We start from the raw sequence: 21,131 nt of genomic DNA, 5'->3' as shown, positions 1-21,131 counted from the left end.
AATTTTCTTGAGGTTAATTTTTTTATATTTTTAAATAACTTTATGAATAATATTACTTTTTCTAGAGTGTTTATTTCTTAGAACAATAGTACAGACAATTAAAAATTATCTGTCCTGGATTTTATGGTGTCAGAATTTGAAAAAGGAAGATTAATTAAAATTTCCTAATAGAGTTTTTGAGAAATCTATACTACTGAAATATGGACTTCTATATTTAGGTATAGCTGTATATATAATTTGGCTAAGAATGTAGCACTTTTAATATAACACCCACTGTGACAGATATAATTCAATTGTGAAATTTCAGAGTAATGGGAACAGTTGCTGGTAGATAAGATATGGGATGCCCACTTCATTTGTCTTAAAGGGAATATGACTTGAAACAATTCCTGAAAAATTATTTTTATATGCTTAATATACAGGCACTTTTGCAAGTAGCTGTATTGCTCCTGTTTTTTGCACAGTTATTTCCAATAATTTTCTATGATAAAATACCAAGATATCAAGTTCTGAACTCAGTTTTTGGTCATGCAATGGCAGCTGTCTATTTTCTTCTTCTTCTTTTTCTTTTTTTTTCCTTCAGCATTTTTGATGACACAAAAAGTCTCTGTTTGGACAGTGCCTATTTTTTAAGAATTTGAGTTAATAATTTAGGATAATATTTTGAGTTAATAACCTAATAAGCCATGTAATAACCTAGTGGTATTTTCTGATTCCTGACTACTAACTTCCAATGACATTCAGTAAATCAAAAAAAGAACTTCTGTGTAAGTTGTCCTTATATTAACATGGAAATGGCTACACATTTAGCTTCTACTAAAGCCTCACTTTTTAAATTAAGCTTACTTATTATTAAATAAGCACCACTAGGATATGTTTTCTGGGAACTAAATATTACATGTGAAATTGTTTCAGTCAATGTCTCCTTTGTTCATGCTTTCCATAAAACCTAGGTGTCTACAAAGAGTTTTTAATTTTCTTCTTTTCTTTTAAGCTGCATTTTCATCTGACTGACACTCCACCTGCTAAAAGGAACACAAGCACTATGGAAATGCTTTATGCAGCTCCATAGGCAAGGTTAGCCTTAAAATAGCAGGGATTCTACCTTTGCTTTTTAAGGAGAGAGTGATGAACCCTCCTCTGAAGCAGCAGCACCCACTATGTGTTTTTTCTTCTCTTTCTGAAACTAAGAACATGCCTTCCCTATAGCAATGATGGCAAATTATCACCAAATGCTAAATAAACCTTTAATGCCTAACACAACATGACCATCATTTGCCTTAGATGAACCACACATTTTCTTCTGTAACCACTGGAAACTGTTAGATATTTTTTTAAGAGTGAATAGTTAGTGGAACGCAGATTTCATCTTCTAGCCTCTGCTACAATGAGAAGTTTTTAAAGATAAAATTTTTTGAGTTTTTCTGGGGGCAATTCCTTCCACTGGCATCTGTAGGCAGATAAAAATGGGCAAAATATTTCACTTCTTATGTTGGTTCACAATACCAGATTATAATTTCAAATGCCTTTAAAATTGACATAAAACTGGGAACCTCACTACTGAAATCCCATAATCATCATGTGATATGGGCATTGTGCTACTGTAGATGTAGATCAGATGTAAGACCATTTGACTGCTCAGATAATTTCTCTCTGTAAGTTTATCATTCATCTAAACATAATATTAACTGAAAATTCTGGGATCAAAATGCTTAGTAATGAGCTAACTATAGCAACCCTGGGAATGATTTTACCTTCTGATGATTCATATGCATTCTCCATCTTTCACTTGATCTGAATGTACTTTTTGTCTGGAATCAACTGCATTTACAAGTAGACAAACTGTTGGGTATTTAGTGAACAACAAGAAAAATCTCTTTAAAAGTGGAAATGTGGAACAAATAAGAAATAAACAAGACTAAGTGTTGATTAAAATAAAGGTCCTGCTTTTTTTTTATACTTCATAAATCTGAACACCAAGCAGGAAAAAGACTTAGCACAGTATCAGAAGGTATAGTAGATAGGACTAATGGAGTTAAATTAAGAAGGAGAAAATTTAAGACAAATAGGAAATTTCCCATGAAAGTCAGATCTATTACATTCTATGATAACCTCCTAAGGGAAACAGTGAAAGCCCGGATCCCTTGAGACCATTAAATGGAGACTGGATAAAAATGTAGGAGTAAGGGCTGCAAATGCACTGACAGAGCAGTAACCACATGGCCACAGAATTTGTGTTGGGTGGGCAAAACCAAATACAAAGAGGCAGGCTCTACTCCAGCAGTCCCATAGTAATTCATACTTCTGTAAAATCACCTCACCCGTTTCTTCTCTGTCACAGCTTCTCCCATACTGATATTAAACAATCAGTGGCGATTTTCCCCTTGTTACATCTTAAATATGAATAACATAATCTTCCTCACATTAAATGCTTTAGGTCTCTCAATTTCTGTTTCTCACTCTTCATTGTGTTTGCCACCTTTTAGGTAATTTAGCCAAGTTTTGAATGCATAATTTTAGACATTGAGAAAAATGATAGTTAGCCCTACTCTCCAGGATGCCTATTTGGCAGATTTAGAAGACATAGAGGCTATTTTTACGGATATTTTTTGTTTCAATTCACTTAAATTCTTCTGCTGCCAGCTCTAATTTATTTTTTTCTGTGATTCACTATGTAAATTTCTCTTTGATTGTGTCTGTCCAAACATATTTCATTGTCAAAAAAAAAGTTCACATGAGGCTTCCTAAATTGAATCTCCGTTTGTCTATTATCAAGAGACAATGAGGGAAGAACACAGGCAGGAGATGGCATGAGTAAAATTGCTATACAGTGAAACAATTGCTAAGTTGCCATAATCATGGTGAATTGCACGTGCAGCCCACTGTATACAATTGCCCTTAATCATTTCTTGCCTTCTTGAGATACTCAGAAAATAATATGCAGAAACCACAGTTTTCTGACTTGTTGTTCTGTCTTATCTTACACATTTCTAGGTACATCTCTTCTACCCAGAGACACACCATGTCCAAAAACTATTTAATCAAAATATGTCCAAGTTGTATTGCCCAACCACATGCAGAAAAAAAGCCAACCAAGACATAACAGCTTTTGAAACCAAAGATGCGTTCATGGGGCATAGAAGACTTGGCAAATATGGAGTTACCAAAGGGAAAATAACTTACAGTTGTATATTATTTAAATCTTATTTAAATTTACTTACTATCAGACCAAAATGTACTCTCTGGAATTAAATAACGCTATGTAGTTTTAAAAGAGTTTTTGAAGGACTTTAGTTTCAGGGGAATATGAAGGAGATGCAGTTTGTATTATATATTACAGACAAAAGTTTTCATGCAATTTGAAGGTAAACTAAAATTCCATCTTAGCAAAATATAACTAATAAATTCAGATCCCAGATTATTAACCAAATTAATTTGTAGAATTAAGAAAGATAAAAAAGTATCACAGGAGATGCAAATAAAAATATTTACTAATCACAACCTCCATTCATTTCCTGGATTTTCTGTGTATCTCCTGAATGCTTTAGCATTGAAAACACCAAAACACAGACAATATTTGTGCTATTTTGAGTACTTAAAATGTGAATGATATTATGCCTCTGAGTAACATAGCACAGAACCATGGGAGTGGTCAATAGCTCTTGGCATCTATTTAAATGTTGCTGAAAATGTGCTTGTTTGTCCTCTGAGATGCTGGCATTATATTTTTTAATTATTTGCAATCTCCAAATTTAATAAAAATAAATTTAATTTCATTTCCAAAAACAAATTACTGACTACATCTATATTGATAATACCAGCTTAACAATACTAAAATTTTAGGCAATAGCATGCATTTTAATAGACAAAAAAATTACAGTTAACAGAGTTCCCACATAAGCATGATGCAGTTTATCAGTAAAATAAACATTAATTTCAAATAATTTTTAAAGGTGTTTCAAAAGTTACTATGATAAATTTGTGTAAAGAGAATGACCAGGTTGTCATACACAAAGCTTCAAAGCTTCTAAGTCACAACTTATGTGAAATACTTTTCACTAAAATTTTCTTTTTAGGTTAGTGCCTAGTATTTTATAGTGGTGATTTGATTTCCTTGTATTATTTCAGTCTCTGAATCACCTATATGCAAATAATATCTTCTGCAGGCCAAACACCCAACAGACCCAGTGGAATCCCTTTCACCACTCAGACTTACAATATCTCCTTTTTGGGATACCTCAGGACCTAAAAGTTTTACAGTTTTGGTTAAGAATTGAGAGGGAGTGAACATTTGCAACACTGCCAAATCAAGTCATCCTGCCTCTCCCAGATTTACCAACAAGTGCAAATGAATTTAAAAGTTTCACAAAGTCTGAATTCTAACTTTTTGAACCTCAAATATCATGCATTAAAAAAACCAAAACAAGAGAGCAACACGTTTGTTTTTGAGGCACAGATCACACGCTATACTTTCATACATGTAGAATACAAGACTTCAAAATTCTCACAAGTGAGAGTTCAGATTTTGAACATTACAATTTCTCTTTTCCTTCAGTAGAAGAAGCAAAGCTATTTTAGGATGACATCCTAATATGCTCTGCCTCTGGTTTAAAGCCTCCTCTGTCCAGAGATGAGCGTAGCTCTCACAACTAGAAAAGCTGGCACAGTTATTCATGAAGATAGTTAACAATCAATATGTTACAGGCAGGCCCAGCAGACCTACATTTTATTATTGGGCCCTATCCCCTTCCTATGCAAAACTGTGTAAATCTGGGGGGATAGCAAAGACTGTCCTGGGAAGGTTCAAACCCATCCAAAACCAAAATAAATGCAATATTATTTTAATTTGCAGCTGTATAAAATACCTACACAAGGGTAAGTATTTACAAATTTGAAAGACAGGATAGAAAAAAAAGTAGTACTCTTAAGAGTATGAAGTCTCTAGGAAAATTACAAAGAAACTATTTCTTACACTACAAGCTTGCACAAAACAAACCTCTGGAGTGGGACTATGTGTACAGGAAAACAGTAAATGGACATTCTCTTCCTTCACTAAAAACATATATAGTAATAACTGACCCAAATCATAATAGATCTACTTATGTGCTCCTAGAACAATAACCATGGCCCACTCTTTCTCCTTTACAAAGAAAAGATTTGTATCAGATTTTCTTCATGGCATGACCTTATGGAAATCATCTTTAGATCATGTGCAGTATTTTTATATTGGTCAGGACATCAGTGCTGTTATTAGAAGGGCAATATACCTGGATTTTCTTTCTTATATGCTTGCTTTTACTCTTCCTTAGTCACCAAAAATGTTTTTTAAATTTGAAGAATAGTCCAAACAGTTCCAAAACCTCTATTTTTCCCACAGTCTGCAACTTACATTCTCTGGGTTCAGACTATAATACAGGTAAAGCCAAATGTATTGGAATGACAGCAACATTTCCTATGCTTTAACTCAAGAAACAGAAAAGTTTACATAGAGGTTATTTGGTTTACAGATTTTGAAAGCTGAATAATAGTCAAAACTGACAATATACTTGTATTCTATTTGTTTAAGTTTGCTGTCTTACTTCCTATTAAATCATTTTATTAGCCTATGAAATCTGCTGAGTTTAGTCTATATCTCTTATGAGTATGTTCTGCAGACTGCTTCCAGTGGAAAAGGACAGACATTCAGGAAGCCACACACACTCAAAACACCTTTCAAGATTAAAAAAACCATAAAATTTAAAAATTAAAAATAATAGTAGGCTGAACAAATTCAAATCCAAATCCTTAGAGAAACAAAATTTTAGGCCACACATGGTGCACACTCTTTAGTGCCTTGATCCTGAAGAAAGTATTCTATATTTTGAGGAAATTATCTAAATTAGCTGCAGTGCACATTGGAAATTCCCATATAGCAAAAGTACAATACATAACTTAGCCATTTCAGAAGCTTTAATACCTTTAATAAAATTACCATTACCACTGCTACTACAAAGACAGTTGGTAGATTAGCCCAAGGCATGTGTATTTAACCTTATTTTCAATAAGAATAGATATTTAATACTTCTCTAAACTGACATTTTTCAGAAAATGAGATTTTCCAGGGAGATGAGAATGATCTTTTTTTTCAGACATAGCAGTCTTGTTACAAACAGACAATCAGGTATCATGAAATATCACTGAGGCATCATTACTTCACCAACACAATTTCTTAAATGTGAAAATACAATCTATTTTCTGTATGAAGGCATTTACTATTTTCAGCTCGGAAATTGCTGAGCCATGATGTGGCCAGAAACATTTATAACAGAGACAGAAAAATTCTTATTTCATTTATCTTTGGATAATAAAACTCAAGCCCCCTGTATCTTAAGAAGAATTTGGTTCTGAATGGAGATGATATCTCTACGTACAGAAGGAAAGGAAATGCTAGTGTGAATCAACTTGTCTAATTTGCTTTGAAATACTAATGATGCTTGCACTATGATATTTTTTAAGACTCTAACCAGTAAAGTAAATATGGTGACTAAGAAGGTTGATATAATGAACTGATTCTGGGCTAAAAAGGATTTTAATGTGGCACAAAGCTTGTGACTAGAACAGAGTAAATATTACTGACAGGGATCTGAAAAGAAAACTAAGAAATTACTATTCATGGATATTACCAGTTAGTATACCCAAACCACACTTTGTACTGCAATAACTACATATAGTAGTTATTGGGTATACTAGTATACCCAAACCACATTTTGTACTGCAATCCTCACCACCTGTGGTTTTACAGAACAATATTTGCTATTCTAGTTTCAGCTAAACAGAACACATATTTTTGCCTAAAATATCCAAGAACCAAGAACAGTCTTACTGGAGGAAAATAGAGAAAAATGCTTGACTACTAATTCCAAATTTCTAACAAGACTTTACCTTAATTAGTTCTATCTCTACTGAAAAAAATATTGTTTGCCAACATCAACTAATAATGCAAGAAGTATTTAAAAAGTTACACCTAAATAAGTATAAGATACTCTATTTTTCATTTGCAGGATCCCATTTAAATATCTTGCGTTCCCTAGCCCTAGGTATGATTCCAGACACAGAAATGGCTTAGTACAATGACCTAAGAGCACACCACACTACAGAGCAAAAGCAAGAGTTGTGCAGTAACAAAAACACAAAGTACTGTGTTAATAGCAAAGGAAAAAGTTAAAACAATAGAAGTTCCAGGCCTCAGCAAATATATAGAGTACCTTTTGTCTAAATCTTTTCCTCAGCGGTTCTTCATAGCAGCAAGCTCACTTCTTTACCGTGCTAAAACAATATATCTTATCAGGCCATGGATAAAGTTAAATGTCTTTTTCAGCCAACTAAAATGGTCAGGAGATACAAGGTGTATTCTTCTTTGTCAAACTGGTTAGAAAGTCTGCTTGGTTTCACAAGCACAGCACTACCACCTAGACAGATGCTTTTAGCTCTTAAGCTGCCTTCAGGATACTGTTTTTAATGAAAACTGATTTGCATACCACCAAGTCTAAGCAGAGAGTGTGCTAGCAGTTGATTTTGATCAGGGCATCAATGGGCAAGAATCAGCATAACAGAAAAGGAGAGATACAAAAGATGAAGTGAATCAGGAACCATTTTCAGAAGTTCCTTTTTGGTGAGTCAAATGAAGCTATCTTTTCATTAGGAACTGATTTTAACCTAATTGTTCAAAAATTTAAAACCTGCTTCATTTTCTCTCTAGTAGGACTGACTAAGACCTTTGTGGAAAAGTAGATTTCTACTGAAAAACACGCCTGTTTTATGAAAACATATTAATGTTTTCAACATCTGCTGGCTTGGGTGGCTGCCTGCAGAGTGCCAGATGTTCAAGGGGTGGCTGCTCCATGTCAGCTCTTCCATATGAATGGGAAGCACACAGCTCCCAAATCAGTTTAACCAACATTACTGAGTTGTGAAGACCTGTAAAATTGAAAGAATAATTTCAGTCACTATTTCAGGGATCTCTGAGAGCACTTCAATTTATAGATTTGTGCTTTGGTGTTATCTAAAATGAAGCATATAGCAACTTTTGTTCTGCACAACTTCAGGGAGCTAGGTTTTAAAATTTGCAAGAAAACTGTTCTCCAAGCTGAAAATTGTCTATTCCAGCACACATTCAAGATGCAGAATACCTTTCAGTCTGAAGAAAAAAATCATACTCTTTAGCAAAATGTATGATTTCTCATCGTGGCAAAATCTATGGAGTGTAAGTTGTAACTGTGATTTTAAGAATGAAATTCCAATAGATCTTACAATTACTAGTTATAATTGTGGTGTATTTGGTATCAGGCCTGTGCCTGCATGCACACACAGTGCATTTAGTTGTGAATTCCCTTGGTGGCCCAGGAACTCCCCAGCTAGTCTCTGTGCAGATGAGATAATTGGAAAAAAAAGACCAAATTGAGGAGAGGCTACCTTCCACCTTCATCACAGTGTGCTTCACTGTTTCAGGAGCTGTCCAGGCAGAACCTTCAGACACACAAAGATTCTTCTGCATGCAGCTCTTGCTGAGCCAAGAGCAATAGACAAACACTATTCATGTGTTTCAAAGTATTGATTAACATCCTTGTGGACAGTATTGCCCGGCCAGGTATAAGAATTAACAAGAACAATTGTTTGAGGAATTGTACCAGTTTAAGCTGATGTCATGCACACACTTGAACTGCCATCCTGTTCAAGAGATTTGACGCCTCACATGAGCATTACTTTATGGAAAGATTTTCATAAGTTGATGCTATAGGTTTCTTGTGATGCCTTTTTTTTAAACACACTCTATTTATGTGTCTGTGCCACACCATTTCTTGAAATGTCAAAGATGAAGAAAAGCAAGGCTGAGTGGGGAGAGATTTTAAAATTCAAATCTTTTTCAACAGTTTACATTGAAATCCTAAAGTGACAGCCTATAATTTTACATACTGGAAAATTTGGAAGATGTTCACAACCTTCTCCTTGTGTCCTCTGCAGAACTTTTCCCAACCAATGACAAAGGGAACAAGCGCATTTTTGTGTTTTCTTGTTCCTGTTATTTTCTTTTCTTAAATTTTGACAGAAGATATTTCATTCATAAATGCAAAATATTCTCTCTTTATGGCACTAATTTTGTCATCACAACAAATATATTTCAAAGAAAACAGTATCACATTTCATTAAATTGGTAACTTGTGCCAAAGGCTAAGGATATGTCCCTACCAATAAAATCAACTACATCAAGTTTTTATCCGTTCTGTGATGAGAAACCCTGCACCAGTGAGGAAACAGCTATGAGATATACTGGTGTAGATGCACTATACAGGAAACAACCAAGACATTTTCTTTGTTTTCCCATCTAGCTTACTACCAGTGTCTGTACTATAAACCCATAAATCTGGGACCTAATCATGTAAAGTTCCAAATCCTTTACTTCAGCATATCTTAGGTGAGTCTGACATGGATAACCTGACTGGCAAAAGAAGAAAATGAGAAGTATAAGTCCCTCACACAAGCCATGATCACCACGGCCTTACAATGCTCAACTAAGGAAAATTTCAACAGTGAGCTTAACATGAACTGAAGTTCATATACTTCTGTTTAAACACAGATTAGGATGTCTGACAGATAAAAGCCACTGAAAGGCTGACAATCTAGTTAATATAAATAACTATCTTCCAGGCTACAAAATGCTCTGTATTTTCTGCTGTGTAGAAACTAGAATGATAGCATACATTTTCTGAAATCCAAGAAACAAAACTCAGTTATGGTTTTTCAGGTTATGCAGTGAGTTTTTCACTGGATATAGATGCCCTTAAATAATTATAACATTATCAAATATAAAATAGAAAAGGAACCATTCTTTAGATATTTTACTTCTGCAATGAAGTAAAAAATTCCCATCTTGCTTCATAACGTAATGATCCTGAAAGCATATGAGGATTTTCTTAGCCCAGATACACAGAGGGCACCTAGGAGCCTAACTACTGACAGGGGAAAGTACAAGTGCCCCATTTTTTGGGACTACCTCTAGCCATGATGGAGTTGCCTCTGAGCTACTATTCTGCATTCCAGTTCTGATATAGATGGGTTTGATCTCACCTCCCCAAGAACCACATGGCAAAGTTGAAGTAATTTGTCTGCAAATGAGCTACTGTGCTCCTCTCCAAGGAAGAAAGGGGAAAAGAAACTGAATGTGAGAGTGAGAGTTACTCAGCCTGGTGATTGCCCTGTTACCTGGAATATGTTTCCTTTTATCCAGGCAAGAGTAGAAATTGCGATTCTACTCATAAAAGCTTCTCATCAGAAGTTTCATGTTGCAGAGTACAAAGAAAACAAATTTAAGTGACCAATGCCTTTTCTGAGGTCTCATTTCATGACGTGCTCTGTGCCTTCAGAGCACCTGTAAACACAATGGTAATCATGGGACTGAGTGTGTGCAGAAGGCAGGGCAAAAATCTGAACACTGCCACAAAAAACAAAATCTGCAACATAAGGAAAAATGAAGTGTCTTCATACCACACTGGAGAGACTACCACGACAGGCACTTAATCCAGTGACTGCCCATAGGCACTACTACAATAGAAATGTTTAAGAGCTTTCTGCATAGCTGAAACCCCAAAGACAGTTTTCAGCTTGGTTTTAACAGTATATGTAGTTGATGTATACTTAATTAATTTAATAATGGTGACTCCAGTATTACGGTAGGGATTAAGATGACATTTTTTCCTGTAACGCATCATGTGACTTCCTGGGACTGTCAAATATGTTCTACCATAATATTATCAGAGACTGGAAATGAGGCTGAGCTTTGGGGGTTTATGATCAGATGTGGCCTCAGCTAGTGTATTGTTTCATATAAGTGGGGTGTCTAGGTCATTGGCTCAGAGTAGTGCTATCACCACATTTTCTTCCATTTCATACTGGTAAGAATCTAAGATTTTGGCAGAAAGAGAGGAAATTTCTTAGTTTAATTTCCTGTACATTTTTTTTCTTTTTACCAGCTAGAGCAGTTTAATTTTTATAAAGTTATCAATACATATTTCAAGTACAGAAAATAATTTGTTGGTATCTTCATTAAAATAATTTGTTGGCATTTTCATTAAAACAAACTGCAATGCTGCAAATCTTACATTAAAATATAGATGCACACTAGTAATTAAAAAGCAATAATCAAATAAAAAGCACAGCAGAACACTTCAATTACGGATAGCAATCATAGCATAATCTTGTCCTACCAAGTGTGTCTCCAGGTACAGTTTCAGGCTGTCTGTCTCTGCTTTAGGAGGAGTCCAGTTCTCTGTTGTTTCCATGGCTTCATTTAACCAGTGAATGAATTCATCCAGCTTGCTTACAAACCCCTTACCATGTGAGAAAAAAGAAAGAACAAGTAAAGCACTGGTTAGTAAAATGGCAATGTGAAAAATGTATGCTCAATTTTATTATATTTTTTTAGCCAAAAGAGTAAATTTTACCTCTTACAACCTAAAAAAAACAAACAAAACAATTAGAGAGTGGTCTTCTGGTAACTGAGTAGCAGAACAGTGTTTCTGGGAATAATCCAATGTGTTATTTTGGGACAAGACAATGAGAGATCCATATGACTGTAATGCAATAAAGAAAACAGCAAAGTTTGAGATAATATGAGGGAGATGTATAAAAAGCTTCATAGAATTTATAATGAAAATTGAGCTTAAGACCTTGCACTGAGCAGACTGGGTGTACTATGAGCACTGAATGTTGACAAAAGGACTGAACAAAGCTGTATTAACAAGGTATACACAGCACACCGAGGGAAGAAATTACTTGTCAGAACTTGGGTGTTGTGATTCCTGTTTTGGTTCATAGCATGAGACTCAGAGAGAGGAAATCAAACAGTAGATGAGGCAGAATATATAGCATTTAATATAAATATTGCTGATTGCATTTGAGCCACACAGATGGTGCTCCGGAGAAGACAGGAGCTCCTGCTTCTCAGGAGCACCATTTATTTCAAGATTAGTACCAATTATATTGTCTGATTAAAAATAGTGCCCCTGAATTTACATGATTGGATGATTCTATCAGCACATACTGAGCACAGATAATTTTACCGAAGTCTTATCCACCACAAAGCAAGAGAGTAAATGGAATAAACTGACCGTGATGTTTATAAGCACCCTGAAAATTAACTCTGAAGAGGAATGTGCATCTATTACAAGTGTTGTAAGACTAGATTAAGTTAGGTCTAATACTGGTTATATTATTAGTCATTAGCTACAAATTTCCAGCATAGTGAGAATTTTAATTTCCAGTTGGGTAACAACACAGTATATACACTCAGTACCTCAGTCTCCCCATTCTATTAAATGATTTCTGCTTTAGTCCACTCAGATGGCTAAAAGCAAACTAAGTTTTAGTTTGCTTTTAAACATTCCTAAGTGTCTCAGGAGCCCAAATCCTCTTTTCCAAAGTTGCACATGAAACTGGAATTCTAAACAAGGCAGAAGAAGGAGTCTGAGACTGAACAGTAGGTGCACAGCTATGTTATTTAAAGGGGCAAAGGTAATAACCGAGACCAAGCAGAATCACACTTCCTTCAACATTCAATGCAGAAGAGCCATTTTGGTCCAGCACTGCCAAGAATCAGGGTCCAGCAACCAACTCTTGGCACCCAGGTGAAACAGCAGTGCTTCTAAACCAAAGCTAGAGTCTGACAGGAAGCTGCAGTGCATATTGCAGGCATGATAGCATCCACTTCAGCACTCTGAGGACTTTTTTATGTGACTCCACACAAGACCTCAGGATAAGCAGACTATTGCTGTCTCTATTTATGGAATCCACTGTATATCAAACCACTATAAGGAAGAAAACTGGTATTGTGCAGGTTTCATGGTAGGCTATTTTCCAGGACATTCCAGAAAGAGGCAAGAAAGACTGGGAAAGCAATCCAGTGGCTATGGTGACTGAGACAACGTGCCTTTATTCTGGGGCAAATGATGAAGGCAACTACATCTGCTGTCTCCCAACAGCAGTCTATCATACCACAGGAGCTAGGTTCCCTCATGCCAATCTACAGCTCACAGTAGAGCATGAGATGCCAGACTAGCAGAGGAGTGGGAGACGTGAGCTGAGGAGGAGAAGAGCAGGAGGAGTAAAGTACTTCTTGTCCCTCCAATAAATCTCTGCCTGCATTTTAGCAATGTGCTGTCCTTGAGAGACAAGGTGATATGGTAAGCAAAAAAAAAAAAAAAAAAAAAAGCTCTCTCTTGTACATGCGTCATGTATTTTACAGAGACAGACACGTATAACATCTGCTGGCAGTACTCAATGTCTGTATGCCTTCAAAAGGGTGCTTGGAAACACTGAAAACTTGCAGCAGTATAAAAAGCAGCTATTAGCCACGGAATTACTTCTGTCCTCTCACAAAACCTGCCTGTGTTGCAATGTCTGCTACTTCCCGCTGGTGCTCAGACTCTTGCAAGCATCCAGCTCCAGCAGCCTCGGGTGTCCCCACACCGCCCAGGCCAGGCGGGCTGCGGGCCCCAGTGCGGAGCCGGGAATGACGGGGGCCTCGTCTGGAGGCCTGGACGAAAAACCAGAGACAGTCGGCTACAAAACCACCATGAGACACGCTATCTGAGGAAAGAAAAAGAAAAAGAAAAAGAAAAAGAAAAAGAAAAAGAAAAAGAAAAAGAAAAAGAAAAAGAAAAAGAAAAAGAAAAAGAAAAAGAAAAAGAAAAAGAAAAAGGCTGGAAGCGCCAGTGCCACCTGGCACGTTGGGACCGCGGCGGGGGACACTGTGCCCGAGGGGAGCCCGCGGCAGGGGGAGCAGCGGCCGCGGCCAGCCCCGGCGGGCTGTCTTCTGCCAGGCTGCACAAATCACAATAATCCTACCATTTTTCAAATGACGGCTATAAAATTTTATTGAAACCATTCACAAGCGCACATCTGTAGCAGCCGAGCGCGGCGGAGCGCGGGCCGCGGGAAGGGCAGGGCGGGACGGGCGGCGTGGGCCGCCGGCTGAGGGAGCGCCGCGCGCCCGCCCGCGCGCCGTGCCTGGGCCCACAGCGCCACCTCCCGGCGCCGGGACAGCGCGGCGGGGACAGCAGCGCCAGCGTGCCCACGAAGGGACACCCCTCTGTGCATACCCCGGCACAAATTACAGACGGTCCGGTTGCAGCTGCTAGAGAGCGTGAGAAATAGAAAATTATTTGTATCGCAAATTGTACGTGAGATTAAATCTCAGCTATGCAGGTCCCACTTCATTCGCCCTGAATTAGTGATCAAAACAATGCCCCCGGGTTCTCTTTTTCACTGCCGTGCCAAGGATTCCATCCTACGTATTGGAACAGCCTGATGGCAGGGGGGAAGGAAGGAGCCGCCCTGATGAGCCAGCCGCCAGCGCCGCGGCTCCCTCTGGCAGGGAGGAGCAGCCCCGGCTCGGACACTGAGCCCCGTGCCAGGATCCCCGAGGCAGCGGCTCGGCAGGCACGGAGCCGGCCGGACCCTGAGCGGCCCTTGCTCCTTCCCACAGGCTCTGAGGCTGAGGCCAGCGCTCGCCGCCGGCTATGGCCGAGCCCTGGCACGAACGACCCTGCCCTGGGCAGCCAAAGGCAGGAACAAACGCCGCCCGCTCTCCCACGCTCAGAGAAGGAGCGGTGTCGGTGCTCCCTGTCACAAGTATAGATGCGGATCTTTAATCCCTTTAAGGCTCATAACAGAGTGGAAGCCGAAAACATAACTTATCCCTGACTGAAAGGCCACTGCCCCTCCGCAGACTGACCACCACAGAGCCAATTCTGTGCAATCAAGGTGGCCGAGGTAACTAGAGTTCAATTAATGTGCATGTCGTCAGGGTCACAAACAGCATTCGAACAGTTCCTCTCCTTACCATCTCAAATGTTTCCCAGAACACGTTTTAAATAAAAGGCGAAGACAAAACCAGTTCTAAAAAATAATGTGGAAAACATTGTCTTACAACACAGAAAATCTATTGTGACTCTCTCACAGAGATATTCTTGAAAACAGATTACAAGATAAATTATGTTAAAATAAAGGATAGACAACCTAAATAGATAATTCTAAATCCTAGTCCAGGAATATTCAGTGAGATAAATAAATTCATAGGATGACAAACTTTAACCAATAGAGGAAATTGTTTTTTCTCTTCATTTAATAAGACATTCATGAAAACACTTTACGTCCCTTTCTAGACACTTACCTTTCTGCCTTTTAATATTGAGATGATGTTTTTCTTTCTCTAGATATTTTTCTTCATAATTTTTAAGATGGGAAAAAGGAAGAAGTTTCAACAGGTAAAAACTTCAGTAAAGGTATGCTGATTTTTCCTGTGTAAGGGTCTGATCTACACAACATCAAACAGGAATAAAAATACTGTCAAATCTACCCAGCTTGAACTTTGGTAGAAATTAACAGGAAATTAAAACATTGTATTTTCTATCAAAATTTACTGGAAGTTGAAAACTCATAGCTGGCTACACTGAATCTAAAAATTACTGCACAATTCCTCAAAGAGAATAGAAGGGAACCGAACAGAAAAAAAGACACACCAATATAATCCAGTCTCTGCCTTTAGAGCAGCTGGTTCAGTTTTGCAAATATAATAGTTTCGCACTGTGCTAGCAAGCTAGACATAAAAACTTGAGCTCCTGCAGCATAAAATTATTCTTAGTCTACACTGCTTAGTAGAGTAACAAATGTTTCTGGTTGTTATTGGATGATTTGTAGCTGCTTCTGTAGTAAAGTTTGAAGATAATGATAAAGCCATGCCTCACATGGGAAATTTTTATACATTGACCTTTAAAACCTTCAGCTTTCCATTTTGTTTCATGACAATTTTACAGATTCTCCAAGGGGGAAGAAGAAAGTCCTGATCACACACCCCTGAAAAAAAGCTAGAGCAAAAATGGCTTCATTTGAAACTTAGCACATAGAAAGTTGGGGTTTTTTGTGGTCTAATTCTATTTTCTCTGGATGGGTAAGAATGAAAAAGACAGACAATTCTAAGTATTGCAGGGGGGAGGAAGCTTAACTCAGTGTGTCTGCTTAATTATCTTATAAAATGAAAATATACTTAATTCAATTGTTCTGCACAATTAAGGAATTAATTAATTAACTGAAGTATTAAATATAAATTTGATGGGATTTGACAAAATATCTTGACACTTCCTTATTAATGACCAGAACACTCAAATTTTTGGAATCACAAGAATGAAAATTCATTTGCTGAGTCATGCAAAGGCATGCTCAGAGGCCAAAGGCATGCACAGATATTGGGTTGAGGGAGGATGTGTCTGGAAATGTGCCTCCTACCCTTGTTCTGTTGAACATAAGGTCATATGGGAGATGCAGATGCCCCACCTGCTGCACAGGGCTGCAGGCCTCTCTATACCCAGTACAGCTGCACAAAGGATCTTGGTTTAGGCAGCCTGGTTAAGTCTGGCACGTGGGATAACAGAGCAGGAGAGCAGCTGCAGTGCTGTGCCACCAGTGGAGGAAACCCTGGAGCATGGGGGCAAGGCCTCCAGAGGTGGAACAAGTCTCACATGCAATTTGTTACGTTTAATAGGACTCTGTGTGTGTTCTATCCCAAATGTGCATCATAAGAGTAGAATATTTTTAATGGACACAGAAGTAGGTAGCCTTTGGCAACCAAACAGTACTCCATCCCTTCCTCCTGTTTGATGGATTCTGTTTAGATATTCCTCCCTAGTCAGGATGACTGTTCAGCACACCTCACTGCTCACTACCTGCACCCCACTACTGCCTCTTGGCATGGACCAGGATTTCCTCACTCCCTGTATTTCTCCAACTTCCACAGTCCCCTCCTATGCTTTCCCATTGAATTTCAGAAGTTCACCCCATCTCTGGCCAAAGACCATCCATCCTCTTTCAGAAATATATTTCCATTAACTTTCCACTTCCTAGTTTGCAATAACAGACCAGCAATGATGTTAATGCCACCAAGTGAGTCAATCAAATAAGCTTTGGTATCTGCTGGTCGTAGCTATGCTTCTGGAGTTGGTGGGACAGCCAATGCTCATGGTTTAAAAGGACAAAATAGAGCCCAGGAGAAACATTATGGGCTGCCAGCAAAGTAACAAGGAGCTGACCTAACAAAAAACTTCTGATAACAACTAGAAAGCTAGTGGTAACTATTGAAGTGCTTATGAGATTATAGAAAGGCTCCAGCTCCTGACAATATCTTTGCATGTTCTCATGCTTGTCACTCTTGTCAGGGGTGTTGCTCAGACATCTTTTCATTGGGTTGCAATTTTCTTAGCAGCACACAACTAAGACCTCCCAGAAAAGCTTTACCATCACAGTCATGAAAAAACCAAGTTGGCCATTGAGTCACTTAAAACTTTGCACACATGCCTCTCAGCTAGGTTAACACTACTTCTTGCACTAGAAATTTTAAAGTTTCCTAACTTCATGGCAGTGCTTTAATTTTACTTTTACATTACAAGCTCTCCTTTTTTTTTTTTTTTTAGTCACATAGGAAAGTAAACAGTTCTGGTGTTCAATAATTTTAGCACTTCAAATGATCTCATTTAGACTTTGAAGTTCAGCTTTCATTAATTGAATGGAATAGGAAAAGAGGCAGTTTTTATCTCAGCTGCAGCTATCACTTTACAGCTCCAGCTTTTATTGGACCACATTTAGAATGGAAGTAAACCAAGGCCCAGTTCTGTAGTTTAGAGCTTTAGTCCAAAAGCACTTTTAGGGTTAACAAAAAATAGAATGTAGAAACATGCAACCTTTTTTTATTGTTTTTACACTAAAAGTAGCAGTATTTTATATGCCTTTAGTAGATTTTTCATATGGGATTCCTTTAGATGGGGAATTTGGATATACACACTTAAGAAAGTGTACATACCAAAATTAATATCACCAAAATTATGCCATAAAACAGAGGAAGCAACTACACCCAACTAGCATCATTATGAAAAGTTTTATAGTACTGATCCTAGATCCAATTTTGGGTTTCCATTTTGAGGAAAAAAATCCCAGATTTATTGTGCCTACATGTCATGGGTAGCAAATTTATTTCAATATTTTTTTGGCCTGTAATTTCAAGCTATGCAATTTTAACACCACTCAATTTATTACTCTTACATTTTCATTTTACATGTATTCTGGCTTGTACTTAAGACACTTTTGCTTATTGCATTTCTAAAAGTAAAAAGCCCTTCTAAGGACCTAAAATAAGATTAAAATCAGAATAAAAGCAACACTCCAAACCATAAAATGCAAACATACTAAAATTATCTGCCATGACAGCTAAGTCTGATGGTGGAAGGTCTACTCTGTTCCACAAGCCTCAGCGTGGAAGCACCAGACAACAGTGCTTGTTAAATCACTACCCCAGACCTTTTTTCTTTCTGCCTTCCCTTTTATTACACAAAGGGAGTTCTCTTCTTAAAAGAATTGGTTATGAGGCTGTGTGCTTAAAAATGAATGCCCAATTTTGTTGCAAGCCAGCAGTGTTGTAAAGTTTGTTCCCAATTTACAAAAAGACTGAGCTCACAGAGGTGTCTGTGTACAAGGATGGGCTGGCTCTTAGGGCACTTCTATCACAGAATACATTAAGAAAACCCTTTATCTAACCACAAAAGGACTTGCATATTAGTCTCAGGAGGAACACATTCCTGCCCATGGACTTTATTTTCAAAAGGATAAAAGTGTGCTTTCTTCATAGGCAAAGGTAAGTCAGAGATATCCAGGTACTCAAGAGGATGAGGCTGCAACAAACTGCCACGGTCAATTTAATTGGAGGTAGAGCCAGAGGCAACAATAAAACCATTAGCAATACAGATGTTAGGGATCCCAAAGGAACCAAGATGCCACAATGGAAAATATTCTTTGTGTGATATTGTCAAGATGCTGTGACAGGCAGTGACCTCACAGAAACATAAAACTGACCAAACACATCCATAGGATGGAAATAATTAAATGAGGTTCAGGATATATTCACAAACAATTCAGAAATAGAACTTGGAGGCTTTCTCCTAAAGAAGCACCACATTTACTCAATAACCACAGTTTATCGAATGTGTGCCTTAAATGCTCCCTCCAAACTTGGTAAAGATCAAATAATTTTCCTAGTGGACACGTAAAGACATGACAACTTCTACTTCCATATATTGTCTAGTTAAGCATTTCAAAGATTGTTCAATTACACAAATCTTTCCTGAGTGCCATCTCTAGGCTTTGTACCCACCTACAACACACAGAAATTATTATTAAATGCATTTTCTCTAATGGGCATCTATTGAATAGGCCATGAATTATATGGTTATGGAACTTTCTGTTCCATTACCACAGGATAGTCAATAGCTCATTATTTTTCCTGGGTTTAGAGTCCAAGCTATTTTTCCATACTGTATTCTGACTATAGCAGGAATAGCAAAAAAGATGTTTAATTTCTCAGTTTCCTAAAGCCTTTTGGTAAAAGAACCACAATTATAAAGGAAGGATTTGCTTGAAAAGCATGAAAAGTGAAGAGAAACGTGTTAAGTGTTACTTTCTAATCCACTATAAACAGCTATATTTGACAATGGTGCATCCAATTGTGCAATAGAAAGTTCACCGCCCCAGTGGGACTGCTGACTTTGTTTCTGCTTTTAGACAAAAAAGCAGGTTATTGTAATCTGAATATTACAATTCACTCTTTAATGTTCCTCTGTAGATACTTAAACTTTTCTATGATGCTACCAACATAATTCTTTCTTTACCCCTTGCATTGTCTTACCTTTGGCTCAAGGTGAAGATCTACTTTCTCTTTAAAAGTACTATCACAAGGCCTTCACTGCTGTTGGAAACTTGCAAGATCTAAAAAAGGGATTCTCAGTACCAGCAGAGCAAAGTAGAGTGGAGCAAAGTACAGTGGAGCAAAGATAGATATGGGAAAACTAACCCAATGCTTCCAGAGAACCCTGTTCTAATTCTTAGATTAGCAGAGAAGATTCCAACGCCATCAGTAACATTTCCCCCAGCCTTTTGAAGGACCAGTGAACACCCAGAACCACAGAAACAAAATCCATGGGCTGGAAGGACAGTGCTGGGGAGAAGCATGTAGCCATGAGGCAAGGGAGCTGTGCATAGGAATGCAATACAGCAGCATAGGAAAAGCCAGAGTCATTGTGGCTTTGTATGGATTGAAGAGCAAGGTGGACTGGCAGTAAGAAGGAAGCAGAAAGACAGGAACACCTGATGCTTCCATCATTTAAAGAATCCTCTGGTATGAGCAGTATGGGCTGGTTGTAAACCTCCAAAGATGCCCTCTGCTCTGATGGCAATGGCTGCGGGCCTCTTCTGCATGCTGACATGGCCATGCTTCCCACCTGAGATGTAACATTAACAGAAACAGAGCCAAAGTTCCTGCACTGATTCAGGTAAGGACTGAGGTCACGCTGAGAAAATATGGGTGCTGTACCTCAAAAGCAATGTGAGGTTCAAAGCACTCCTGGGGACTGAGTAAATTAATGAGCACCTCCTTCATGGTACAGAGAAATCCTACATCTGCATTCACATTCTGGATGACAGACAATAATTTTGCTTGTCTGCATCCTAAGTTATCATGCCCTCTACTTTGAATTCCAGTTCTTTTCAAAGTGGGCTAGTGGGCATGAGCCCTCTGGTGGAGGCAGCACGTGCCCCCTGCCAGCACTGCTGAACTATCGGGAAGAGGGGGAGGCACCGTGACCAAAACACATCCCTGTACACAGACAAGCTTCATCTTCACTGGCTTATACAGGCACACAGGTATCAGCTGAAGAAGCAAAAGTTTTCCACTCTTCTAATCAGCACTGGCTTCTGTCAGAAACCCTCTACAGTGTGGATCTATATTAAAATGTTTCTAGCATTCAACTCGTTCAGCATTCTGAGTCTGGGTGAAATTGCTGGGGTACACTGGAAAAAAGTTCCTTAGGAAACAAGATTGAAACTATGGAGTGAATAGTATGAGCAGCAGAAAGGAGAAACCCATGAGTTGAAAGATACCAAGAGCCCTGAAAATGAGACAGAAACAGAATGAACAAACTATAAGGAAATGGGGTCTATGCAGGGAGAAAAATACAAGGAAAATAAAAAATAGCTATTTATAGTTAGTTTAAAAAAAAAAG

General features: G+C 38.0%; 1 protein-coding gene across 1 annotated transcript in view; it reads right to left on the bottom strand.

Annotated features, from left to right (window-relative positions):
* AKAP6 (A-kinase anchoring protein 6) overlaps window positions 1-21,131 on the bottom strand; it is a 211,338-nt gene that overhangs the window by 141,381 nt on the left and 48,826 nt on the right. Inside the window, exon 4 of the mRNA XM_050975869.1 lies at window positions 11,241-11,363. Within this exon, the coding sequence (XP_050831826.1) occupies window positions 11,241-11,363 (123 nt within the window). The remainder of the gene's footprint in view (window positions 1-11,240; window positions 11,364-21,131) is intronic.

The sequence above is a fragment of the Serinus canaria genome, chromosome 5 (assembly GCF_022539315.1).
Source record: "Serinus canaria isolate serCan28SL12 chromosome 5, serCan2020, whole genome shotgun sequence".
NCBI lineage: Eukaryota > Metazoa > Chordata > Aves > Passeriformes > Fringillidae > Serinus > Serinus canaria.
The sequence above is the reverse complement of the archived record's forward strand: the minus strand, read 5'-3'. Positions and strand labels throughout refer to the sequence as shown.